The 27,670-nt window shown below is 46.4% G+C and overlaps 1 protein-coding gene across 1 annotated transcript; it reads right to left on the bottom strand.

Annotated features, from left to right (window-relative positions):
* Positions 1–23: 23 nt before the first annotated feature.
* On the bottom strand, positions 24–23,660 carry ZNF410 (zinc finger protein 410). Its single transcript, XM_073610774.1, has 10 exons — positions 23,512–23,660; positions 16,359–16,427; positions 16,035–16,131; positions 12,899–13,102; positions 10,869–11,060; positions 8,666–8,804; positions 7,043–7,224; positions 6,881–6,970; positions 5,688–5,786; positions 24–4,260 (listed from the first exon to the last, which is right to left on the bottom strand). Exons 2-10 carry the CDS (start codon positions 16,389–16,391, stop codon positions 4,139–4,141), a joined length of 1,158 nt encoding a protein of 385 aa, XP_073466875.1. The 5' UTR covers positions 16,392–16,427; positions 23,512–23,660; the 3' UTR covers positions 24–4,138.
* Between the last annotated feature and the right edge of the window lie 4,010 nt (positions 23,661–27,670).

Raw genomic sequence — 27,670 nt, 5'->3', positions numbered from 1 at the left:
AGTTGAGTTTTTGTTTCTGCATGTGACGATGTTAGAATTTATTCACACTGACCGGTAAAAAGTTACTAACAGGTCCACTTTAAAAGTAGAGTAATTGTTCAAACATTTTGACAAACCAATGTTTTCCTTGTAATTGTATCTTCTTTCTCATCCATTGAGGACACAAAGTCTTTCACCATCAGGTTTTAAAGCCGCCTACAGGAGGATTGGACACCGGCAAAAAAATTATAGACCAGGCCGAGATAATCTTATCCACTACCAGATGAGTGTTTGCTAGTGTTCTAGGAGGATGGACATCTTTTGTTCAGCTCTCATGTTAAAAGACTAACCTATGGCATTGCTAGCATTTTTTTTTTCTTCAAACAAGACTTATTACATTGCTGCTAGAGCGGTCTCTTCGATTTCAGCTATCCAGCCTGGCCTGTTCTCAGCATGGCTTTTGGACTGCCAGACTCCACTGGAATAGACTGGATATTGCACATTAATTTACTTCTGGAGTAAGCAAGTCTAGGCCTCCAACATCTGGTTCTCTGGCCACCCGCAAGTCTAGGGAAAGACCTGCCAAGCCTTCATCAGCATGAGATCCTTACAGTCAGACACTAGAATGCTCAGGAACTAAACCTACAGCCATAAAGTAATGGGGTGGATGAAGAGGACAAAGAGGTGCTCCATAAAAACCGATGCACCTGGAAGAGAGGAGAGCCAGGTAACTCCTTCACAGAAGATAAGGGAACTGAGGGTAACCCTTCTATGGACCCCCCCCCCACTGCAGTTTCAAGCTGCTCAACCACAACTTGCAATGCCCAAAGCTGATGAAGCAAATCCCACCCAGATATTGCAGGTATGTAGACCTTCAGAGGATTGTCCGCCCAAGCCCACTTAGACTGTTCTCTTCATGGAAGGTCACCCGAGTATCCCATTAGGAAAATGCCAAGAAAAAGATCTTAAGCAAACATCTACTAAGTTACCTGGTACCTTACACACTAAGGAACCTCAGTCTGGAAGGTACCAGGAGTGCAGAGGGGAGCCTGAGGGTGCATAATCCTGTTAGGGCAGAGGAAAACTGAAGCTGGCTCTGGTAGACCAGGCAGATGAGTGGGTCCCTGAGAGGAAAGGCTTCCGCAGGGTATCAGGTACCACTGATTACTTTTCATGTCCTGAGAGGTGATGATCTCCAAAGGAAAGAGGGAGATGGCTAGGCAAGGTCAAAACTCCAAGGGTCAAACAGACACCAGGACTAGAGGTACAAAATTACAGGTAGAGGAGACCCCAAAAGAGTGGGAGGTTTGTTAATTTCTGCACAGAGGACAAAGAGGGTAAGTAGCTAAAGAAAGTACCCGAGACAAAAGGATCAGTCAAAGCCTAAAGGGGCACTCAATTGTCTTCCCTAAAAACAGACAATCCAGGGATCTACAAGAACTAGCAACCACCCCCCTTCCTTAGAAAGGTGAAGACACACCCTCATGTTGAGGATTTGGTCAGTTTCTTTCAAACCCCCCCCCCCCACATGGACTGATATAGGTTGACAAGGCCTTGATGAACTCCCTGCAGAAGCAGAAGAAAAGAAGGCCGGGACCCCACCAACCTTTCTTTGAATGTCTTAAAACGCTGAGGTAGGTTATGCTCTGGCTTCCCGCAGAATACTTGATGATGGGGTCATGAGTAAGACTGAAGAGATGCCATCACTCAAACACCAAGCAAGTTAGGTACTCCTTTGATGCAGCATATGCATCCCAGGCTCTCAGTCAGAGTGCTCTGCGCATCTGTATGAAAGCTAAACTCATACAGGGTAAAAGTTTAGATGCTACCTACAAGCCAGCACAATTGAAGCACTAGGCTCCTGACATCTATTTCACACCCTCTGTTAGGAAGGAGTTTAAGATCAGTGGAGAGAGGAGTTTATTTTTTTTTAAAGGGCCTTAACCCATTCTGCCATGTTTGGCAGATTAGAGTCAACAGAGGCTAGAACCTGCAGAGAAAACTGATTTAAAGGCAAACATAGCCTCCTGAGGTCTAGTGATTTTCCTGTGAATGGGTCCACCGGTTCATACACGGTGGGTATAACCTAACATTTAATAAACTCCCTCTGACAAGGGAATTCCAACACATTTTCAGGTTGGGCCCAGGACTCTTCAGGGTGCTTATAAGTCAATACAGAGGAATACTTTAAAAAAGCAGAGAAAAAATTGAAGAGAAAAAAAAAAGTCTGGCAACAGTGGTTAGACTTTTCTCAGCAAAATTGAATCAAATAAATCCATCCTTTCAAAATACCAGCAAAAAACTGAGGCATGCAGCGTAGTGGAATGGTCATTCTGGACTAGCCTATGATTTTTTTTTTTTGTTTACCAATGTCCAAGTCCTGTAGGGGACACTATAACCCAACGGTATCTGAATTCCTGTGCCCCTCAATGGACAGGAGAGAAATAAGATTTTTGTACTCACTGTAAAATCCTTTTCTTGGAATCCATTAAAGTGGTACTAAACCGCACCTTTTTATAAATAAATAAATAAAAAAAAACCCTGCAAGACAATGGCAAAATGTGCTAGTATGGATTGCATACTAGCACATTATGAAATACTTACCTTAGAACAAAGCCCTCCAGCAGCACTCTGTCACTGCTGACAGGGCTTCCACCTTAACACGGTCTTTCTGGGTTTGAGTGGTCCAGCCGTCTGATTGGCCAAGCCATGATGATATCATGGCCTTGGCACGGAACCCTGAAGGGATGGCAAGGGTATGCCGTCCCTTCAGAGCACATGTGCCGGTGACTTCACTGGCTGCATGCAGTGTGAATATCTCCTAAACAGCGCAAGTTTAGGAGATATTCTCTGTACCTACAGGTAAGCCTTATTATAGGCTTACCTGTAAGTACAAGTGCAAAAAAAGACTTTACTACCACTTAAAAAAAAAAAACACACTTTTAATTTTCTTTGCAAAATCATACTTGCCTAGGTGGATGCAGCATCTGTCCCCCATCGGCTCTAAGACTGAGAACTGAGCAATTAAACACCGCTGATTGCTCGGTTCTCAGGGCTCCCTGAGCATAGAACTACTGACTGTGCTGTGGCCCCCTCCCTCTCTCACTGGAGCACGGGGCTGTGGAGGGGCGGAAGCAGCCGGCTCAGCCTCTCAGTGGCTCGCTAAACCAGGTTCTGGTCCAGGCATGTGGGGGATTCTGGCTTCATTGTCACGATCTTGCCCAAGCCTGGACCAGTTCTGTGATGTCAGCCAACAAAACAGGTCACAGGAGTGCAGAACGAACATCACTCCTGTGATCTACAGGAAAAGTACAGCCAGAGCTTTGGCTGTACTTCCCCTTAAAGGGAAACAGGTTCCAACCCCTCTGTGTTGTAGTTTATGCTCTCTGTACTGCTTTCTTGCAAAACAAAGGCATTTTGGCAGTGGGAGGGGTTATCCTGGGCTGGCCTACAATTTTTTTTTGTCTGCTCCTGTCCAATCCTCGTGCAGGCAACTGTATACAAATAAGCATCCAAATGATGTGAAACGCGTTAGCAGTCTACCACCCTGTACGTCTCTGCAATTAACTGTATTGTTGGATTTTATTGAAATAAAGATGTCCTTATCCCAGAGTGCGGCTATCCAGGATTTCTTTCTACCTTAGGCAACTGTATAACTTAAAGACTATGTCCCTCAATGGGCTCCCAGAAAAGGATGTTACAGTGAATACAAAAGTCTTATGTTGCTCAGATTATACACAGACTGCTTTTTCTAGAATAAAAGTCATTTATGAGTTGTACCCATATACATTATAATTTCCAGCGTTATGATGTCATCCATTCCTGGGATGGCAGTGGCACACCACTTTACTGACAGATGAACCCATTGACGGGAAAGAGTTTATTTTAACAAGTTAGTAGCATGGGGGGGGGGGGGGTCACATTTAATGTGCTTTTACAGACTGTCATGTTTAGGAAGACATGAGGGCCTGGCTTCTGTCATACATAAAGTGATTGTCCTTTACAGGGGTGTCCTTTACATCCCCAGACTCTGCAGGCCTTCAGTTCATCAGTTTGTCCAGAGCCAGCCATAAAAGTCCAAGACTTGGTTCCTCGGCCAGTTCTTGTTCTTTTCAATACTGTTTCCATGTGAAGAGAAAAACCAATTAAGTCAGTGTCTTTAGCTAAGCAAAATGGAGACGTCCTCTTCATAGGAGTGTCTGTCTGATGACACAGAGAGCAGAGAAGAGTCCTGTAAAGCGTCTTCACTCAGCTGGAGATGCTCTTCCATTCTGCTGTTTTCTGAAACAAGAAAGAAAAACCTGAAAATCCAAAACCAGACTTTTCTGGTTATCTGCAAAGCTTCTCACTCCAAAATGTACTGTATGTACAGTGCCTTGAGAAAGTATTCATAACCCTTAAAATTTTCCACGTTTTGTTATGTTACACCCAAAAATGTAAATGTATTTTATTGTTTTTTTTGTGATAGACCAACACAAAGTGGCACATAATTGTAAAGTGGAAGGAAAATGATAAATGGTTTTAATGTTTTTTTTTTTACAAATAAATATGTGAAAAGTGTGGCGTGCATTTGTATTCGGCCCTCCTAAGTCAATACTTTGTAGAACCGCCTTTCACTACAATTAGAGCTGCAAGTCTTTTTGGGGATGTGGGCAAGAAATGGAACAGAAGTGCCAGACAATTCCTAGTGCAGCATTATTTTATTGATATAAGCAATTACAGACAATATGGATTGCACTCACATAGTGCTTAGTGGGTGAGGGCTTGCCACGTCCAGCATGGGAGCAGAAACCGCCAGCATGTCCTTTAATGGTGAGCCACGAGCGCCGTTAACAGCCAGGAGCTGGAACCTCGGGTAGACGCCGGCTGGGTTACTCGCCGTGAAAGTGATCCGGAACTGTGAACCTGGGAGCTGTGAACCTGGGAGCTGTGAACCTGGGAGCCGCCTATTGGCCAATCAGAACACGTTTCGGAAGCACAGCCACGCCTCCTTTCTTTAGCTGATGGGGGCATGGCCGTGCTTCCAAAACGCTTGTCTTGGTAGGTTTACAGTTGTGCCATACTCTTTCCATTTGCAGATGATGGATTGAACAGTGCTCTGTGAGATGTTCAAAGCTTGGGCTATATTTTTTAGAACCTAACCCTGCTTTAAACTTCTCCTTAACTTTATCCCTGACCTGTCTGGTGTGTTCTTTTGGCCTTCGTGATGCTGTTTGTTCACTAAGGTTCTCTAACAAACCTCTGAGGGCTTCACAGAACAGCTGTATTTATACTGAGACTAAATTACACACAGGTGGACTCTATTTGTTAATTAGGTGACTTCTGAAGGCAATTGATTGGTTCACCTAGGTTTTAGTTAGGGGGCTGAATACAAATGCACGTCACACTTCAGATATTTATTTGTAAAAAAATAAATAAATAATGAAAGCCATTTATCAATTTTCCTTCCACTTAGCGTTGGTTCATCACATAAAATACATTTATGATTTTGGTTGTAACATGACAAAATGTAGAATATTTCATGGGGTATGAAAACTTTTTCAAGGCACTGCAACATCATAGGTAACCATTCTATGCACAGCTATGTAACTTATAACACCCCCCCCAATTACCAGCATAACCCATGAGGACTGCAGGAGGTACACCTACCTTTCAGCTTTCCAGGATGAGCCACCTACCTTAAAAGCTTTCCAGGATGTAGCACCTACCTTGCAGCTTTCCTGAGTGATGCTTTTTTACATGAGCATTCCGGCTTCCACTCTGGGAAAAGCTCTTCCCACAGATGGGACACTGGTGGGACTTCACACCTGCCCAGCACACAGCAGATAGAAGCCTTATTACAGTGTGCACATATAATGGCTGCCATACGTTACAAAATGAAGTATAATGTCAAAGCTTTGGCTAAAGTTAGTACAAAGTATATAGGCATATATGCTTTAGACCAACCGATGTTCTATTTAACAGGTTACTCTAATGAGATTTAGAGGAAGGGCACACACAGTGTGAGACGCTTCACCTTATTACCTGCTGTAATGCTCTATGGCAGGGGTCTAAAAACTTTCTAAGCAAAGGGCCAGTTTACGGTCCTTCAGGCTTTAAGCCCCATATATACGGGCCGAATTTTGGGCAACATTGGCCGGTTTAATAAAAACAGCTGACATTCGGCCAACAGGAAAAACAGTAGCCGACCGACTCCCCATCAGCGCTCTCTGCTAATGATGGAGAGCGCGGATTGGAGTGTTCTGGTGAGAGGGCAATCCCCCGTCAAAACACAACAGCTCAGTGGGGGAGATCAATGTACTAATGTCTCATTGTTAGTACAGCGGCTCTGACCGGAGCTGTCAGTTTTTTTTTATTAAAAAAAAAGAAAAATACTAGTAGTGGGTACCAGGCATTAGGGGGGCCAGACTATGGCCAGTGGGAGTAGAAAATGCCCCATCATTGGTTTCAATGGGGGAAAATAGTGCCCCATTTATGGTATCAATGGGAAGAATAGTGCCAGGTGTCAGTAGGGGGAATGGTGCCCCATCATTGGGGTCAGTTGATAGAATGGTGCCGGATAATAGCAAGCAAAGGTCCACATCCGACACCCGGGTCGCAATTTGGAGACCACTGCTCTATGGAATGGAGAGGCCTACACTACATGGACCCTATATATGAGAAGGCAGGCAAAGAAATCATATCTTCCAATCAAAGACATGTCTTATTAGTTCCATGTGAAGGATGCAATTGACACAATTACACGATATAATACATGTTTATGCAGAATTTGGGATGCTTTCCTATTTATTCTATTGGCCATACAGTGGCTGCTAAGGTTAAAACTATCATTGGCTAAACAGTGTCACATACAGGCAGCAATACACCATAACTATGTCAAAGGGTCATAGAAAGTCTTTACCTGAATGAACGACCTGATGTTTTCTCAGGCTGGAATACTCAGCAAACGATCGGCCGCACCCTTCCATCTCACACACAAATGGCTTCTCTCCTGCGAGAAGACAAATCATCAGTAAACAGGTCAACCACAAGCCAAGATCTAAGGGTTGCTACCACCACTCACCAGTGTGAATACGGAGATGGTTCTTCAGGTTTCCGGCTGTTGTGAACTGTTTCCCGCAGCCAGTCTCCGGACACAGGAACGGTCGTTCACCATTATGAGTGCGCATGTGGACTTTCAACCTCTGGAGAACATAAAAACTCTTCCCACAACCCTCTGCTGGGCATGTAAAGGAGCGGTCATTCCTGAAAAAAAAAAAAAAACAGGAGCAGTGAGGGGGATTCAGTACACCCCAAGCAGGGTAATAAGGCTGCTAGCTTGGAGCTCCTCCGATAGGGAACACAGAGTGCATCTTAGATGATATTTAGCTACGATTTGAAGAGTAACATTTGTCTAATAATTGGATTGATATGGATGGTTTAAAGGATAAAGGCATTTACATGGTGCCTTTATGTATTTTGTAACCCCCAACTGTGCTAACTTAGCCCACTCCCCTGGATGCATGCTTGCCTTGCAATTGTTCCTGTGCCCACCAGGGTTCATTTTACATCCCACCGCACTGCCAACCTCTTCCATGTGCGGTCTATACAAACAAATGGCCACTGCCCCACCTATAACTGGGCTTCGCAGCAAGGAGCACATGGAAGGGCGATGCATATCAAACAAAACCAAAGACAATTCCCAGCTCAACTTACCAGCCAGTCTGAAACCAACCAAATTATTCTGTCTAAACAGTATGCATTAAAATACAAGGGTTTTGTTTGCACACATTTGCAAAGTTGCACAGCCACTTCACAGGAAACCCAGTATTATCTGCAACATGCGTTGCCCTTCCATATGCTCCTTGCTGCAAAGGCCAGTTATAGGTGGGGCAATGGCCATCTGTACTGTTTAAATACTGGTAAGGGGACACACTGGTCACCTTTGCTGCCGTTGTGATGGGTGTCCAGTGCGCCCCTGTGCTTTCAAAGGAGGGGTGGGCTCCCTTCAGGCATACCCGCCCTCTATTTATCCATTAATATGCATGTGCTTCAACGATGGAGGCTCTCAAAAACGTATAAAGAGTTAGGACTGCAGATAATACTGGGGTGCCGTGAGGTGCTCTGCAGCTTACGCATGTATTTGCAAATCTGTGCAAACTAAAACCTTGTTTTTAATGCATATTGTTATACAGCATTTGGCTGGTTGCAGGCTGGCTAGCAAGTTGAACTGGGAATTTTCATTGCAATGAGCTGTCTATGCCTGCACAGTTGCTTTTCATAGGGTTCTATGGGTTCATCGCCTGAGGAAATAGTTCTTGGAGCCCGCCAGATTAATGAATGTGTTGTTTGTTCAAACCCAGCGTCCCTGTTTGGACTTGAGATTTTGAAATTAATATATTGATTTTTAATCAAAACTCGTCAACGAATTCTCAAAATCACATACCTAAAAAAAAAAAGCACCATATTTCCTTATATATACTATTTTATAGTATCTTGGCAATGTTTGGTACAATTGACCTAGCCACTAAAATTCCAAGGACCAATACTTACATTCCTGGCACGTTAACATGCAGCCAACACCCGGGCTGTAAAGATGATAGGTACCAGTTCTGGGGTTTCTTTTGTAAATTTAGAAAATTACAGTGTTCACAAGAGGACAAAAAGACAATACTTCCCAGTCATTATACTGGTACAGGAAAGTTACCTGTGTGTTTTCAGATGGTATTTCATGTGTGTCGGCCACACAAAGACACGGTCACAGCCCTTGTATGAGCAGCGCAGACGTTTCTCTGATGGAGTAGCTTTTGGTTCAGATTCTGGAAGATTATTCTGTGAAATTTCCACTGAAAAAAAAAAAAAAAAAAAAAAAGAGAAAAATTTCTAAATACAGTAATGCTAGATCGTTATAGCTTTCATATTTGCCTAGTTTTTTTACCACCACTACAGAAGGCAAATTTCCACATTTACCCAATGGCCAAGCTGTCCCGCCAAAGGCACAGGGACAGGGGAACAAACTATCACACCTACAAAAAGAGATATATATATTACACACACATACTGTATATGTAGAGGAGAACCGCACACAGCTTTCAATCTAGTGCCAGCAAACAGGTCCTCCCATCGACCTTGTATATATGTGTTCTGACTGATCTAAGGAAGGGCGCAAACAAATCAGCCCGAAACGAAATCTTGTGTCTGAACAGATGATTGTAACGATTTTGTTTGGAATGACTCTACTTGCTTTGTAATCTTTTTCCAAAGATTTGATGGAATAAAGCAACAAATTTCTAAGTGCAGCAACCTTTGTAACGTTTTTCTTCTTATTAAAATATAATATATATATATATATATATATATATATATATATATATATATATATATATATATATATATATATATATATATATAAATTTTGTTTAATTTCAGTACACGGGAATGCAATTATTTTAGTAAATATAAACTGCTAAACACCTTTTCTAATCCGCAGTATATAGCAGTCTTGTGACTTCTAGCAGTGTCCAGCCAAGAACTGGTTAAAGCTTGTAGGTGGAGTTTTCATTTTCCTCTGACTGTCCTATGAGGCTGCATGACTCCTGACCCTCTGTCTGGACAGTGCTGATTGGCCCTGTGCTGATCACATGCACCCTCCCCATAAAGAAACTCTCTAGCAATACACATCAAACTGAGCATGTGCAGAGTGCCTCCTATGGCTCTGTTCTGTCAGTAGATGGTTTGGCAACTGTGGAAAAAGGGGAGGATTAGAGAAGATTTAAAAGAGCATAGGGTATTCCCAAATTTCCCACAAGGCAAGACAGGAGAACATGGGGGATTTTTTAACTTGCAACAACCAATAGTAGACAAGATAAAAATATGTTTAAAAACAATATTTATTAGTCTATAGAAGAAATGTAAAAAGACATTCTAAAAATGTGTACAATGTTGACAAATTTGCCATACAGTCAACAGAACCAAGGACGGTGGTGAAATTGACGTGTTTTGCCCAGATTGGGCTTTTTCAGGATCCACTTCAAGTTCACATAATATTATTAACCCAGAATTACGGACATAACAGAAGATGGATACAGAGGCTCATTCACAATAATTATACCCCAAAAATGGTATCAAAAAGAGTTTTTGTGATGGTGATTATATTTAGCTAGAAAGGGAGCCCACATCAAGGGCCACTAGACCAGTGCAGGGTGATGAAAGGGGATCGTGGTCAAAGCCTTTGATGGAATATCACCAGTCGGCAACATGGGTCATAAACTGTATCAGCCCTATGTATAGCCAAGGAAGCAACAGGACATTCTGCAAGCCACAAGGACGGCCTGAAAGGCAGCAGGGGCGCCATTGTACGTGGTTTTAGAATGTCTTTTTACATTTCTTCTATGGACTAATAAATATTGTTTTTAAACATATTATCATCTTGTCTACTATTGGTTGTGGCACCTTAAAAAAAAAAAAAACTCCCATATTCCTGTGTCTCCATTTTCAGGGATACCCTATGCTCTTTAAAATGTTGCTTTTTGGAGACTGTGCCACCATTTTCTTTTTGCACAAGCTCTTTCACCCAATTTTCTTGAAGATCAGAGAGAACAGAATCAATCTTTTTTACACAATGTGGAGGATTAACCCCTTAGGTTCCACAGTGAGTATAACAAGCATGCTTTACTGCATACACAGACTGATTTTACTGGTAACATTTTAAGTGCAGCAATCCTGGATTTTAATTTTTCTATATATGGCCTTTGGGATGGCATGATTATAGTGCATTGGAAAAAAAAAAAGGAAAATGTAATAAACATACAAATGACTACAATGGTGTTATGAAGCATTCTTGTCATTTGTTATAAGGCACACCAGGACAATAAATACAAAGAAGTCCCTCTTGCAGTATTAGTTATTACCATTATTGCTATTCTTGGCATTCTTTGCCAGCTGTGCCCGAGTGGCAGCAATCAGACTATCATGAGCCAATTCCTGAACCCGCAGGAACCACGGCGTACTGCTATCTGTGCAATCATTGGACAGGAAATCATTTCCAGAGTCTTCTGCTTCATCCTGAACAAAGACTAAATGTTCTGACGGTGACCCGAGTCCTAGAAGAGAAGAAATCAATATAGCAGTGGAGGCGGAATGTAACCAAGGAAATATGAAGAAGATTTAAAATGGTATCTAAACCTAAAGCAAATAATAGATTGTAGAATGATATTGTATAAAACGTTTTTGCTGTTCGTTTTCTTTTTTTAAAGGTACATTACTGTACATCTGCAAGTATGGAAAAAGTACCTGGAGGTCTTGCCACAAATTCAGTGTGCTTGTAACTATGTGTGAAATGATCTGAAATCTCAAAAGTTATGTTTTCTAGATTATCTTTTGTAAACTACAAACCCACACACCATGTAATGAAGATGGAGAGTAGGAGTTGAACTTGTTTGTTATCCAAACCCAGAGAGCAGCCTAGGGCAGTGATGGCGAACCTTGGCACCCCAGATGTTTTGGAACTACATTTCCCATGATGCTCATGCACTCTGCAGTGTAGTTGAGCATCATGGGAAATGTAGTTCCAAAACATCTGGGGGTGCCAAGGTTCTTCATCACTGGCCTAGGGTGACAACACTGCTTCTTCATAGGATCAGTACAGTAAATAAACATTTTCACCGTTACTGGCAAATCAGCAAGATCAGAAAAAGAGGCAGGACCTGTGTCCCTCAATCCAAAAATCCTATTTTCTTTCTCATCCATTGAGGTGACACACTGGTGGATGTCCAAAAGCATTGCAACTGAGAGGTGTGTAAACCATTAGAACTGGGGACTACCTGCAGCCCAGGAGTCACCTAAAAGGACTTTATGCTCAAAAAAAATTAAATAAACAAAAAATTAAATAAAATTTAAAAAATTGCATGCGGTTCTCGCACTGCATATAGTGAACCGATACTTAGGGTCTTGAGACCCAAGATGGGACGGATACCCCTCTTTTGGTTTGGGAACTGAGCAGGTTTGAGGGGTTATCCTTAGCTGGCCTAGGTTTTTTGTTTTTCGATGTCCAATCCCTCCAGTCGGTGGCACGATAACAACAATTACAAGACTTCCTGTGTACCCCAAAAGGATGAGAAATAAACATAAAAAGGTTCACTTCTATAAAAAAACAATACAGGTTATCCTTACCTGCTGTATGCAGGGGTTTTGCACAGAGCAGCCCCGACCCTCTTCTTTTGGGGTCCCCCCGCGGGCGCTCATGGCGCCTCCTCTTTCCTCTTCAGCAAGTGCCCCCATAGGAAGCTATTTCCTAGGGGAACATTCGTGCGGTTTGCTGCCGAGCCGCCTTGAATCCATTGACGCAGACAGTGCGGGTTGGCCCTGCCCCTGCTTTCTTTAAATTTGATTGACAGCAGTGGGAGCCAATAGCTTCCACTGCTATCTGTGCAGTGAGGCAGGACAGAGCCGCTGCTCATTCACATCGCTGGATCAGGATAACGTAAGTAGAAGGGGGGTGTGGGAGGAGGGGAAGACGACACATGCAGCACAGAAGGTTTTTTACCTTAATGCATTAGGGTATAGAAAACTCCAACGTGTCTGTTTCTCCTACCCCTTAATGACAACACTGGGTTCAAGACTCATCATACATGAAACTCCTGGAACAGCACATGCTACAGACCACACAGTGAAACTGATACTACTAATCTTATCTGCCTCCTTGGCATATGCATTTATAAAGATTGGGAAACAAATTTAGTCTTCTGATCCCATAAGCAAAACTGGTTAGCAGTATTTAAATACACCCAACTCCAGCACACTGCTTCTCTCCGCCCAATAGGTCATAAATATATGGAGGATGTGGAAATGGTTAACCTGCACACAATCACATGTGTGCAGGTTGAATGAAAAAGACACACATCCAGACAGATAAGGGAAGGAAAGTATGCAGAATCGTTACCTGATCTGGCAAGATTAAGAAGGATGAAGGATGAATTATCATTGGCTGGTAGATCTTGTAGCAATGATGATGGTTCTGAAGGCGATAAAAGAACGCCGCTCTTATCATCTCGGGTGTCTGCACCTGGATCAATGTCCACCTGAAGACTGTTCAACAACGCTGGGCTGGGTACCTTACATGGCATCCTCTGCACCACAGGGGCATCTGTTCAACAGAGAAAAACAAAAAACATTATCAACCTCTATCCAAAAACAAAGTACATGAAAGCCAAACTGATCTACATAGCCCCATCATTGAGGCCAAGGAGACAGGTGTCAGGAGATGGGAGTCTCACAGAGGACATCTGATACTCATGCTGTAACATCTAATTTGGAGGCTTCATAGACAACCTCAGATAATCCCTCTGTAAAATCTAATTTGGGGGCTTCATAGACAACCAATGTTGGTCCCTTTGAAACATCTAATCTGGGAGCCTCACTGAAGACCTCTCCTGTTCCACTGTAACATCTAATCTGGAGGGATCTCATAAATGACCTCCAACAGTCACACTGTAAAATCTAATCTGGGGAGGGGTGGGGGTCTAATTGAGACATTCTGCCTTTTCTTCTTACATCTAATTTGGGTTTTTTCTTTTATAGAGGACTCTTGCCAGTCGTGCCCGGCTCCCGACTGTCCAACCCACACAATATTTCTGACACCAAGTCATGGGACCAGAGTGAGAAAAGACCTTTTAGGTCAGTGGTTTCACACTTACTTGATAAAGGGGACCCTGCCATCAAAGGACCGCACATATTAGTTATGTATAGCTACAGAAAGCTGTTGGAGACTACAGAAATGAAATAGTGGATGGTCTACATCTCAAGAGAGGGAAACAACTGCAAATACAGTGAGGGAAAAACGTATTTGATCCCCTGCCGATTTTGTACGTTTGCCCACTGACAAAAAAAAAAATGATCAGTCTCTAATTTTAATGGTAGGTTTATTTTAACAGTGAGAGACAGAATAACAAAAAATCCAGAAAGTTATAAATTGATTTGCATTTTAATGAGTGAAATAAATATTTGATACAATATCATTCAGCAAGATTTCTGGCTCCCAGGTGTCATCTATACAGGTAACGAACTGATATTAAGAGTACTATGCTAAAGGGAGGACTCTTAATCTCTCAAACTTGCCCTCATGTTGTAAAGCGCTGTGCAAACTGTTGGCGCTATATAAATCCTGTGTAATAATAATAATAATAATAATAATCTCAGCTTGATACCTGGATAAAAAGACACCTGGGACCCAGAAGCAATCAGATTCCAATCTTTCCACCATGGCCACGACCAAAGAGCTGTCCAAGGATGTCAGGGACAAGATTGTAGACCTACACAAGGCTGGAATGGGCTACAAGACCATCGCCAAGCAGCTTGGTGAGAGGGTGACAACAGTTGGTGCGAATTATTCACAAATGGAAGAAACACAAAATAACTGTCAATCTCCCTCGGTCTGGGGCTCCATGCAAGATCTCACCTTGGAGTTTCAATGATCATGAGAACGGTGAGGAATCAGAACTACACAGGAGAATATTGTCAATGATCTCAAGGCAGCTGGGACCATAGTCACCAAGAAAACAATTGGTAACACACTACGCCGTGAAGGACTGAAATCCTGCAGCGCCCGCAAGGTCCCCCTGCTCAAGAAAGCACATGTACAGGCCCGTCTGAAGTTTGCTAATGAACATCTGAATGATTCAGAGGAGAACTGAGTGAAATTGTTGTTAGCAGAGGAGACCAAAATCTAGCTCTTTGGCATCAACTCAACCTGCTGTGTTTGTAGGAGGAGGAATGTTGCCTATAACGCCAAGAACACCATCTCCACCGTCAAACATGGAGGTGGAAACATTATGCTTTGGGGGTGTTTTTCTGCTAAGGGGACTGGACAACTTCGCTTCATCAAAGGGATGATGGACGGGGCCATGTATCGTCAAATCTTGGGTGAAAACCAACTTCCCTCAGCCAGAGCATTGAACATGGGAATGACAATGACCAAAAACACACGGCCTAGGCAACAAAGCAGTGGCTCAGGAAGAAGCACATTAAGGCCTGGAGTGGCCTAGCCAGTCTCCAGGCATTAATCCTATAGAAAATATGTGGAGGGAGCTGATGGTTCGAGTTACCAAACGTCAGCCTCGAAACCTTAATGACTTGGAGAGGATCTACAAAGAGGAGTGGGAGGGACAAAATCCCCCCTGAGATGTGTGCAAACCTGGTGGCCAACTACTAGAAACATCTGACCTCTGTGATTGCAAATACTTATTTTACTCATTAAAATACAAATCAATTTAAAACTTTATTAAATGCGTTTTTCTGGATATTTTTGTTGTTATTCTGTCTCTCACTGTTAAAAAAAACCTACCATTAAAATTATAGACTGATCAATTCTTTGTCAGTGGGCAAACGTACAAAATCAGCAGTGGATCAAATACTTTTTTCCCTCACTGTAGGTTGTAGGTGTTGTTGGAAATTAAGGACATACTTTACTAGATGGTCAATGGAGTCACATAACATGATACACCTAGAGATCATAGCCGTTACTCCCCCTTTACAAATCAGTGCTCCCACTTTTGTGCACCCCTTTTAATATTACTTGTGCAAAATTAGAATTTTTTTTTTTAGCAGGATCCATTCTAAAAATAAAATGGAAGCGAAGAAGTCAGACAGACAGGGGTTGCTTTACTAAAACTGGAGAGTGCAAAATCTGATGCAACTCTGCACAGAAATCAATCAGCTTCCAGATTTTATTGTCAATGCTTAACTGAACAAGCAGAAGTTAGAAGCCGATTGGCTACCATGCACAGCAGCACCAGATTTTGCACTCTCCAGTTTGAGTAAAACAACCTCACAGTGTAAACAAAATAAACTTAGCCAGGTAAGTACTGGAATATACGGTAATTCCTTCATTGGCTGCAGCAAGGAAAACACAGACTGGTGTCTACAGAGGCCCTGAGGGCAAAATAATAAGCACCAAAGTGCTGCACACATTCGGACAAGCTGCAGGTTGGGCACCTGGGCATTAGGTGCCCAAAAGGAGCTCCCTCACCCACATAGTTCTGTCTACCATGTCTCATCTGACTCCACTGTGATGTACCTACTTGGCAGGAGGAGGGAGCTGCATTCTGAGGTCCCGGGCAGGAGAGACAGACTTTCTCCCAGCGGAATAGAAGCGTTCTGTACAAACTCCACCAGCAGCTGAAACACAAAAAAAAAAAAAAGAAGAAGATCAAAATCAATGTGAAAATTCATGGTGCCCAATGAGGGTGACAGTACCAAGGCAGTTAAGGGTAACAGATAGTGTTGGTGATAAAAATATAGGAAGCATTTAAAACAGGAAAGAAACTTAATGGTAATAAATTAGATTTTGCGCAAGTAAAAGATGGTGGCATGAACTAGAAAATGTTGGTGGAGACCAAAATCACCTCAGGTTTAGGCTGCAGCTCATCAGATAACATTGGAGCAGCTCCGCTATCAAGTAAATCCAGCTCCACCTGACAAAGAAAAAAAAACACAAGTTATTACCTTGTAACACATGAATTCTCCAGCACATGAGATAGGCTTTGTCCATCTACAGGTAAACACAAGCACAGAGAGGTTATAAGTTCCCAGTAGCTCCAGGTCTTCAGTAAACCCAAGAACAACTGAAAGGATCGCACAGCAAAAAAAACCATAGAGAGGGAGCTCATCGTCCTTGAGGGTGCCTTGAAAAAGGAATTATATGGAGATAACTCATTTTTTTCCAAGTCACTCTCCAAGGACGGTGACAAGAAAGCCTACGAAGATGTATACTTAGAGGAACCACGGACTGAAAACCCTCTTCACCTGAATGACAATCTTAACAACTGAGAAGGTTGATTGTGCAAAGTCTTAAAAGAGATCAGTCCTAGACCACGTGGCAGCTTTGCAAAATAGCACAATGGTTTCTCCAGCCCACCCGGCCTAAGAAGTTGGAAACAAGCAAGGGGAATGTGCTGTAACCTTGAAGGAAAATTCTGGTCTTAGGGGGTGTAAGCTAATTAGATAACAGACCTGAACCATCTTGCGCCTGAAGTTTTACAGACAGACTTCTATTGTTGGAACACCCTGAACAGTATGAACAGAGATGAAGAACTAAATTCTCTAGTTGATCCTATATACAAAATATATCTTCCTTATTTAAGCAAATTCTTGCTCCTTCTTACTGCAAAAAAGGAGAATCACTTTCTGTGAACGGCAGAAGGCCTGATCAGATTATCACTTGATCAACCAGAATTTAAAACAGTTGAACAAAAAACAAATTCCTATGAAAAAAAAAAAAAAAAAAAGGACCTACAAACTGATGATCTCTAAGGATCCAAGAACAAAAGTTAAATGTCTATTAGGATTTGTTAAGCAAGACTCATCAGGGCAAGCCTGACCCAGAAACTACATAACAACCTACAAAGGGTGTGAAGAGACTCCTGAGTCTGCTAAAGAACACCCGAATTTATTCCCATGAAGTCAACAAGGCTAAAGGAATAGAAAACCCCACCAGAAGAGTAGGCAGGACTCAGAAAAGGGACTCTAGCCCTAGATTGGGGTGATGGAACACCCACTCTGAGGATGAAGATAGAAACCACCCTGGCTAGTACATTAAAAGGTGCCCTTGGAAATCCCAGAAGTATCCTGCTAAAGAACCATCCTCCCTATCCCTGACCTTTAACCATAGGTCTAGACATGCTCCTAATCTCCCTGATATAGCAAAGCATCAGAATTAGTGGCACCAGGGACAGGAGACCCCTTAGACATGGACAAGAACCATCACCTGATTGAAACCCAAAAACATGGGGAGCACCTGAAAAGCCTTCCTTGACAGGCTTTGCCTCAGTCAAGTAAAAGACAACCCTTTACCCAGGTGGACAGGTCCTCCAAAACCATTAACGTCTTCTCCCAAGTGGACGGGTCCTCCAAAACTATTAACGTCTTCTCCCAGGTGGACGGGTCCTCCAAAACCATTAACGTCTTCTCCCAGGTGGACGGGTCCTCCAAAACCATAAACGTCTTCTCCCAGGTGGACGGGTCCTGCAAAACCATTAACGTCTTCTCCCAGGTGGATGGGTCCTGCAAAACCATTAACGTCTTCTCCCAGGTGGATGGGTCCTGCAAAACCATTAACGTCTTCTCCCAGGTGGACGGGTCCTCCAAAACCATAAACGTCTTCTCCCAGGTGGACGGGTCCTCCAAAGCCATTAACATCTTCTCCCAGGTGGACGGGTCCTCCAAAACCATTAACGTCTTCTCCCAGGTGGACGGGTCTTCTAAAACCATTAAGGTCTTCTCCCAGGTGGACGGGTCCTCCAAAACCATAACCGTCTTCTCCCAGGTGGACGGGTCTCCCAAAACCAATAATGTCCCCCAAACCATTAAAATCATCTCTCAGGTTTACAGGTGCCCCAAAACCATTAAAAATTTCTCTCCCAGGTAGACAGGTCCACCAAAACCATTAAGGTCTTCTCCCAGGTGGACAGGTCCTCCAAAACCATAAACGTCTTCTCCCAGGTGGACGGGTCCTGCAAAACCATTAACGTCTTCTCCCAGGTGGACGGGTCTCCCAAAACCATTAACGTCTTCTCCCGGGTGGATGGGTCCTCCAAAACCAATAAAGTCTTCTCCAAGGTGGACAGGTCCTCCACCATTAAAGTCCTCTCTATTCTTTGGAGGGGGAATTCTGTAGCAAAAGCCCACCATCCATCAACCAACCCCAAAAAGCACTAAGTTCTCCTCTGATGAGCTTCTCGGAGATAAGGACACAGCAACCCCATGATGGCTTCCAACAGAGTCCAAGCCAGGAGATATGCCTGAGGCGGGATTCAAACAAAGTAGAGGAAAACACCTTTTTTGGTTAAGCAGAAGACAACCCAGGTAATGATTTTTAAAGGACAGAAACCCCCATGATAGGAGAACAGTATCCCTACTAACCTGGGCTCCATAAGGGCAGCCATTTTACACTGTCTAAAAAAACAAAACCCGAAATGACATAAATGCCTAAAGAGTTGAGAAGAAAAAAAAAAAAAAGGAAGAAGACCATCTTCTGCAAGATCGGTCCGGCAACATTCGATGGCCTTGCAAGAGGGGTATCACCCTGTCTCATGACAGGGGGGCCTGAACATAAAGATGCTGTAGTGAAGCACTATGGCGGACACCAACAACTTTCTGGGAAATTGTATCCACTAGGACCAATGCCATGTATCCCGCACACAAGTTCCCGCCCATGGAGCCCAGGGTGTGTTCCACCATCAGAAGTGAAGGATGCAGTCACCCGCTTAACTTCTGATTGCATGCCTGGAAAAAGGTGTATCGCTGATGTGTCATCAACATCTGTCAGACATCACCGGGACTGACATCCACCATGCCATCTGTCACTTCTCAGTCAGAGAAGGCAGAGCTTCTGCCCTTTCCTCATCTGCGCAAGATCTTAGTGGCAGAAACCAACTCAGTGCACCACTAGACCACCAGAGAGGTAAGGTACGCCCACCGAAAAACTAGGGGTAACGCCAAGGAGCCAAGAAAATGGTTGCAACATGGGAGAAGGAAGTGGTTTATAGCAACCATAACCCAGCATTCTGCCCAAGTCCTCTCCCCAACCAGAACACAGGACCCTCTTACCCGTAACAAAGCTGGGGTCAGGCAGAGGGATCCCAAGGAATCGGGGGGTAGAAAATAAATAAGGGTCAGAAAAAAGATGTGCCTGCAGGCGACACAGGAAACCAGAACTGAGGAACAGGTGGAAAGCTTATAACTCCTCTGGGATTGTGCTTACCTGGGTGTGGGCGGAGTCTATGTCATGGGTTTGCCTTGGAGGAGGATGAGCTGAGAAATATCAGATAAGACCTACACTTATATACTGAGCACAGAGGTGGGGTGGGGATATGACAAGGAGTGCGGTGCCTGTGGAGAAAATAAAAACAATGTGTGGTGTTAGGGGATGCGGTCACCGCAATGCAGGGAATTGGGGGACGAAGGCGCCGCAATGCAGGGAGTTGGGGGACGCAGGCGCCGCAATGTAGGGAGTTGGGGGACGCAGGCGCCGCAATGCAGGGAGTTGGGGGACGCAGCCGCCGCAATGCAGGGAGTTGGGGGACGCAGGCGCCGCAATGCAGGGAGTTGGGGGACGCAGGCGTCGCAATGCAGGGAGTTGGGGGACGCAGGCGTCACAATGCAGGGAGTTGGGGGACGAGGGCGCCGCAATGCAGGGAGTTGGGGGACGAGGGCGCCGCAATGCATGGAGTTGAAGGACGCAGGCACCGCAATGCATGGAGTTCGGGGAGGCAGGCGCCGCAATGCAGGGAGTTGGGGGACGCAGGCGTCGCAATGCAGGGAGTTGGGGGACGAAGGCGCCGCAATGCAGGGAGTTGGGGGGACGAAGGCGCCGCAATGCAGGGAGTTGGGGGGACGAAGGCGCCGCCATGCAGGGAGTTGGGGGGACGAAGGCGCCGCCATGCAGGGAGTTGGGGGGACGAAGGCGCCGCCATGCAGGGAGTTGGGGGACGAAGGCGCCGCTATGCAGGGAGTTGGGGGACGCAGGCGCCGCAATGCAGGGAGTTGGGGGACGCAGGCGCCGCAATGCAGGGAGTTGGGGGACGCAGGCGCCGCAATGCAGGGAGTTGGGGGACGCAGGCGCCGCAATGCAGGGAGTTGGGGGACGCAGGCGCCGCAATGCAGGGAGTTGGGGGACGAAGGCGCCGCAATGCAGGGAGTTGGGGGACGCAGGCGCCGCAATGCAGGGAGTTGGGGGACGCAGGCGCCGCAATGCAGGGAGTTGGGGGACGCAGGCGCCGCAATGCAGGGAGTTGGGGGACGCAGGCGTCGCAATGCAGGGAGTTGGGGGACGCAGGCGTCACAATGCAGGGAGTTGGGGGACGAGGGCGCCGCAATGCAGGGAGTTGGGGGAGGCAGACACCGCAATGCATGGAGTTGAAGGACGCAGGCACCGCAATGCATGGAGTTCGGGGAGGCAGGCGCCGCAATGCAGGGAGTTGGGGGACGAAGGCGCCGCAATGCAGGGAGTTGGGGGGACGAAGGCGCCGCAATGCAGGGAGTTGGGGGACGAAGGCGCCGCCATGCAGGGAGTTGGGGGACGAAGGCGCCGCCATGCAGGGAGTTGGGGGACGAAGGCGCCGCCATGCAGGGAGTTGGGGGACGAAGGCGCCGCCATGCAGGGAGTTGGGGGACGCAGGCGCCGCCATGCAGGGAGTTGGGGGACGCAGGCGCCGCCATGCAGGGAGTTGGGGGACGCAGGCGCCGCAATGCAGGGAGTTGGGGGACGCAGGCGCCGCAATGCAGGGAGTTGGGGGACGCAGGCGCCGCAATGCAGGGAGTTGGGGGACGCAGGCGCCGCAATGCAGGGAGTTGGGGGACGCAGGCGCCGCAATGCAGGGAGTTGGGGGACGCAGGCGCCGCAATGCAGGGAGTTGGGGGACGCAGGCGTCGCAATGCAGGGAGTTGGGGGACGCAGGCGTCACAATGCAGGGAGTTGGGGGACGAGGGCGCCGCAATGCAGGGAGTTGGGGGAGGCAGACACCGCAATGCATGGAGTTGAAGGACGCAGGCACCGCAATGCATGGAGTTCGGGGAGGCAGGCGCCGCAATGCATGGAGTTCGGGGAGGCAGGCGCCGCAATGCAGGGAGTTGGGGGACGAAGGCGCCGCAATGCAGGGAGTTGGGGGGACGAAGGCGCCGCAATGCAGGGAGTTGGGGGACGAAGGCGCCGCCATGCAGGGAGTTGGGGGACGAAGGCGCCGCCATGCAGGGAGTTGGGGGACGAAGGCGCCGCCATGCAGGGAGTTGGGGGACGAAGGCGCCGCCATGCAGGGAGTTGGGGGACGAAGGCGCCGCCATGCAGGGAGTTGGGGGACGCAGGCGCCGCCATGCAGGGAGTTGGGGGACGCAGGCGCCGCCATGCAGGGAGTTGGGGGACGCAGGCGCCGCAATGCAGGGAGTTGGGGGACGCAGGCGCCGCAATGCAGGGAGTTGGGGGACGCAGGCGCCGCAATGCAGGGAGTTGGGGGACGCAGGCGCCGCAATGCAGGGAGTTGGGGGACGCAGGCGCCGCAATGCAGGGAGTTGGGGGACGCAGGCGCCGCAATGCAGGGAGTTGGGGGACGCAGGCGTCGCAATGCAGGGAGTTGGGGGACGCAGGCGTCACAATGCAGGGAGTTGGGGGACGAGGGCGCCGCAATGCAGGGAGTTGGGGGACGAGGGCGCCGCAATGCAGGGAGTTGGGGGAGGCAGACACCGCAATGCATGGAGTTGAAGGACGCAGGCACCGCAATGCATGGAGTTCGGGGAGGCAGGCGCCGCAATGCAGGGAGTTGGGGGACGAAGGCGCCGCAATGCAGGGAGTTGGGGGGACGAAGGCGCCGCCATGCAGGGAGTTGGGGGACGAAGGCGCCGCCATGCAGGGAGTTGGGGGACGAAGGCGCCGCCATGCAGGGAGTTGGGGGACGAAGGCGCCGCCATGCAGGGAGTTGGGGGACGAAGGCGCCGCCATGCAGGGAGTTGGGGGACGAAGGCGCCGCCATGCAGGGAGTTGGGGGACGAAGGCGCCGCCATGCAGGGAGTTGGGGGACGAAGGCGCCGCCATGCAGGGAGTTGGGGGATGAGGGCGCCGCAATGCAGGGAGTTGGGGGACGAGGGCGCCGCAATGCAGGGAGTTGGGGGACGCAGGCGCAGCAATGCAGGGAGTTGGGGGACGCAGACGCCGCAATGCAGGGAGTTGGGGGACGCAGGTGCAGCAATGCAGGGAGTTGGGGGACGCAGACGCCGCAATGCAGGGAGTTGGGGGACCGAGGCGCCGCAATACATGGCATTAGATTACACGAGTGGCTTGATGGGTGCATTTAGGGGGACCACAAACACAGCAATGGGTGCATTTTAGGCTAGGAGGTGAGATGGGGTGGAGTCAGGGGCCACGAGCACAGTGATGGGTGGAGTTGGAGCCACGAGTAGCGCAAGAGGCAGAGTCAGGGGCCACAAGCACTGTGATGGGTGGGGTCAGGGGCCACGGGCGCACTGATGAGTGGAGTCAGGGGCCACGGGCGCACTGATGAGTGGAGTCAGGGGCCACGGGCGCAGTGATGGGTGGAGTCAGGGGCCACGGGCGCAGTGATGGGTGGAGTCAGGGGCCACGGGCGCAGTGATGGGTGGAGTCAGAGGCCACGAGCGCAGTGATGGATGGAGTAAGAGGCCACGAGCGCAGTGATGGGTGGAGTAAGAGGCCACGAGCCTAGTGATGGGTGGAGTAAGAGGCCACGAGCGCAGCGATGGGTGGAGTCAGGGGGCACGAGTGCCGCCATGGGTGGAGTCAGGGGCCATGATCCCAGTGATGGGTGGAGTCAGGGGCCACGAGCCCTGTGATGGGTGGAGTCAGGGGCCACGATTGACGCCATGGGTGGAGTTGGGGGCCACAAATTCTGTGATGGGAGGGGTTATGATAACGAGCACAGCTAAACAAACGTGACAGAAACACTCCCATTACTATGTAGTTAGTAAAGATAAGACACCTTTCCAGGGCCCCCAACACTCCCTCTAAGGATCCCAGGGGCCCCTGACACCCACCTCCCTCCTCTCCAGCTGTCAGACCACCGCTCAGGAATTGTGTACACAATGACCATCACACCGCACAGACGCCGGAATCAGCCCGGTCATGTGATCGGACTAACCCCACCCCTGTATTTTTGGACCAATGACAGCGAACAAAGCTCTGTACGGAAACCGGAAATTGTTCTTTCTCCTCCATACAGGAGGCGGTTGTGGCGGAAGTAAACATTGTTGCAGAGAAAAGTGGGAGGGACTCCGCCGGGCACAGGTGACGGGAATCAGAATGTTTGCTCGTCGGAAAGCGCCGGTCAAACCTGAAGACGATGTTCTTTAGAGTCCTTAGGAAAGCGGCCTTACAGACACATACATTGGGTTGTACGGAAGACGGAGCTGTGCTGTACGGATGAAGTGAAACTTTTGAGGGGACCCTACAGAGGAAAATACGTGGAAATAGCGACACCTGCTGGTTGTTTTTAGAACTCCAAGTAACATAAATGTTACGTTTCAGAATAGAGACATCTGCTGATTATTTTTTGAACTGCAAGTAAATAAAAATTAGTTTTGAGAATAGTGACATCTTCTGGTTATTTTTAGAACTGCAAGTAAAAAGAAAAAATACGTTACTTTTGAGAATAGTGACATCTGGTGGTTATTTTTAGATTTGATTGTAGCCGTATTAGTGCAATTATGACAGAGAAAATGGAGTACTGTCCGTGATACTTTTTTTATTTGCACTAACATACAATTTTTCACCAGTACGGTTATTTTTAGAAAATGCAAGTTAAAAAATAAAGTTGAAATGTGAAAATAGTGATACCTGTTGGTTATTTTTAGAGCTGCGTGTTATGAAAAAAAAAAATATAGACACCTGGTGGTTATCATTAACCCTTCAGGATACAATATTGTATACATGTTGAAATAGTGACACATGGTGGCTATTGTAAGAACTGCAGCTACAAATCACACATGTGTAAACTGAGGTTTTTGCTAGAACTGCTGATTAAAAAAAAAATCTCGCCAAAATTGCAGTGAGAATGGACATGTGCGGCACCCCAAACGGTTCCTCTGCTGTCGCTTGGTGGCCGATAATGGTAGCATTCACATTGCATTTAGGTGAATATAATATTAAACTCCTCTGCTGCCACCTTGTGGTTGTACCTGATAGTGCTCACACTGTATATCTATTATTATTATTAATAATATACAGGATTTATATAGCGCCATCAGTTTGCGCTGCTCTTTACAATTACTCTGCAGCCACCTTGGGGTAGGGTAGGGTTGGCTCTGTGGTAGAGGGAAGATACTGCTACTGCCTCAAAATGACAGATCCCCAATGGCCACTATAAACACAGCACCTGTGTTTGCTGAGTGACTTCATTAGCCAAAAACGGTTATGGTTGCATGCCAGGATAAGGGCCTGGTATGGCTCTAGTTGGATCCAAGGGTTAGTACACATTGCTTAAAAGGATCCATACAAGACTCTTATTCAGGCATGCAATCTGGTTGGCCAGTAAAACGGGTAAGTAGGATATGTCCTTTTATTTAATAAAATAATGTCTGCCAATGTGAATCCGACATCAGTCACACCATTCAGTGATTTAGATCCACGTCAGTCAAAACTGACGCAGAGTGTGGTAAACTCTCCCAACGCATTTACCAGCCATGCCCAAGGACCTTCTCTTGCAGCTACTCCTGTTGTAAATGGCAGATACACAGGAGGCTTCTGAAGGTAAACAAAGTAGCAAGGATGCTGGGTGACATCATCGACCATTTTGTGATTACCATATTTGAACAATGAGGTCACGCAGGATCTCCAGCTCTTCTGCTTACAAACAGAAGCCAGCGAGGATCTGTCATTTAGCAGCAATAGTGCTACCACCGATAAATTGAAGAAACTGATAGTTTGTTCACAAACAGAAGCCAGCCAGGGCTTTAGTGGCTGTAGTGCTGTCACATGCAGGTTTATGGCATCCTCAAAGTATAGCAATTAAAGAATCTGTGTATTTTCAATGTTACCCTTTAGCCACTTCAATACCGGGCACTTATACACCTTCCTTCCCAAGCCAATTTTCAGCTTTTAGCGCTGTCGCAATTTGAATGACAATTACGCGGTCATACAACACTGTACTTAAATTACATTTTTATAATTTTGTTCCCACAAATAGAGCTTTCTTTTGGTGGTATTTGATCACCTCTGCGATTTTTATTTTTTGCACAACAAATAAAAAAAGACTGGAAATTTTGAAAAAAAAAAAAGTTTTTCTTTGTTTCTGTTAAATTTTTTTGTAAATAAGTACATTTTCTTCTTCAATGATGGGCACTGATAAGGCAGCACTGATGGGCACAGATGAGGTGGCACTGATGGACACTGATGGGCACTGGTAGGCGGCACTGATGGGTACTTATGGGTGGCACTGATGGGTACTGATAGGTGGCACGGATGGGCACTGATAGATGGGCACTGATACATGGCACTGATGGGCACTCGTAGGCGGCACTGATGGGTACTTATGGGTGGCACTGATGGGTACTGATAGGTGGCACGGATGGGCACTGATAGGTGGCACTGATGGGTTGCATTGCTAGGCATCACTGAATTTTTTTGTTTTCATAATGCTGTCAGTCAGTGCCCATTTGTGGGCACTGATTGGCATTGATTGGGCATATGTTGGCACATGTGGATGGCCATGGGGGATGTATCTGGCCATCCACATGTTATGTGCTTCCCTGGTGGTCTGAAGTGGGCATCTGAGGGGGGGCTGTGCTGATAAACAATCAGCACAGACCCCCCCTGTCAGGAGAGCCGCCGATCGGCTCTCCTCTACTCGCGTCTGTCAGACATGAGTGAGGAAAAGCCGATCACCGGCTCTTCCTATTTACATCGTGATCACCCGTGATTGGACATGGCTGATCACGTGGTAAAGAGCCTCCAACAGAGGCTCTTTACCGAGATCGGTGTAGCGGTGTGTCAGACTGTATGAGGAGAGGAGTGTGGAGGGCTTGACAGTAGGTGGTATGTACAGGAGAGGAGTGTGGAGGGTATGAAAATGAGCACTATGTACACTAGAAGAGTGTGGAGGGTATGACAGTGGGAAGTTTGTACAGGAGAGGAGTGTGGGGGGTATGACAGTGAGCACTATGTATGGGAGAGGAGTGTGGGGGGTATGACAGTGAGCACTATGTATGGGAGAGGAGCGTGGGGGGTATGACAGTGAGCACTATGTACGGGAGAGGAGTGTGGGGGGTATGACAGTGGGCAGTATACAGTATACAGGAGAGGAGTGTGGAGGGTATGACAGTGGGCAGTATGTATGAGAGAGGAGTGTGGAGGGTATAACAATGAGCACTATGTACACTAGAGAAGCGTGGAGGGTATAACAGTGTGCAATATGTACAGCAGAGGAGTGCAGAGGGTATGACAGAGGGCAGTGTGTACAGGAGAGGAGTGCAGAGGGTAAAAAATGCTGGCAAAATAATTGTAGGCCAGCCCAGGATATCCACTCCTACCACTTCTACTAACAGCATGCCTCAGTTTTGTAGCAAAGCAGCACCAAAAGCATGATCATAAACAAGGTGTTCCTCAATGCACACCAAGAAAATAAATTTACAGTGAGTACAAAAATCCTATTGTCTTTTTCTGCCATTGAGGGAGACACAAAATCATTGCGACAAGAGGTATAGGTTAGGACTTTATATGAGACCATGACCATCCGGTACACAGGTCTCCATCCAATTATATCTGAGAAAAGTAAGGGGACTAGGGGAAAAAAGGGGGACAATGGGGACTTTATATGAAACACATCACTAGGGCAGGCTGAGTCATCAGATGTAAAAAAATGTAAATTTATTGATACCACATGAGAAACAAGGTGCAATAGATGATACTCGCATATAATCAATAGATAAAGTACAAAGTATGTAAAACATGGCAGTAGAACATATAATAGTAGCATAGTAACATGTTATACATTGTAACATAGATAGATTGCAGCATCATCAAAATTACACCCCACATGTGTATACGTAATTCATATTGTATTAGAATCCAACTGATGGCTAAAACACTAAAATGCCCATGGTAGATACATATTCGTTGTGACATGTCAAGAAGTTATGAATGTTCAGTTGTATTGCTCGACGCGTTTCGTGGAAGTTTGTCCACTCATCAGGAGCAGCT

The sequence above is a fragment of the Aquarana catesbeiana genome, linkage group LG13, assembly GCF_042186555.1.
Source record: "Aquarana catesbeiana isolate 2022-GZ linkage group LG13, ASM4218655v1, whole genome shotgun sequence".
NCBI classification, from domain to species: domain Eukaryota; kingdom Metazoa; phylum Chordata; class Amphibia; order Anura; family Ranidae; genus Aquarana; species Aquarana catesbeiana.
The sequence above is the reverse complement of the archived record's forward strand: the minus strand, read 5'-3'. Positions and strand labels throughout refer to the sequence as shown.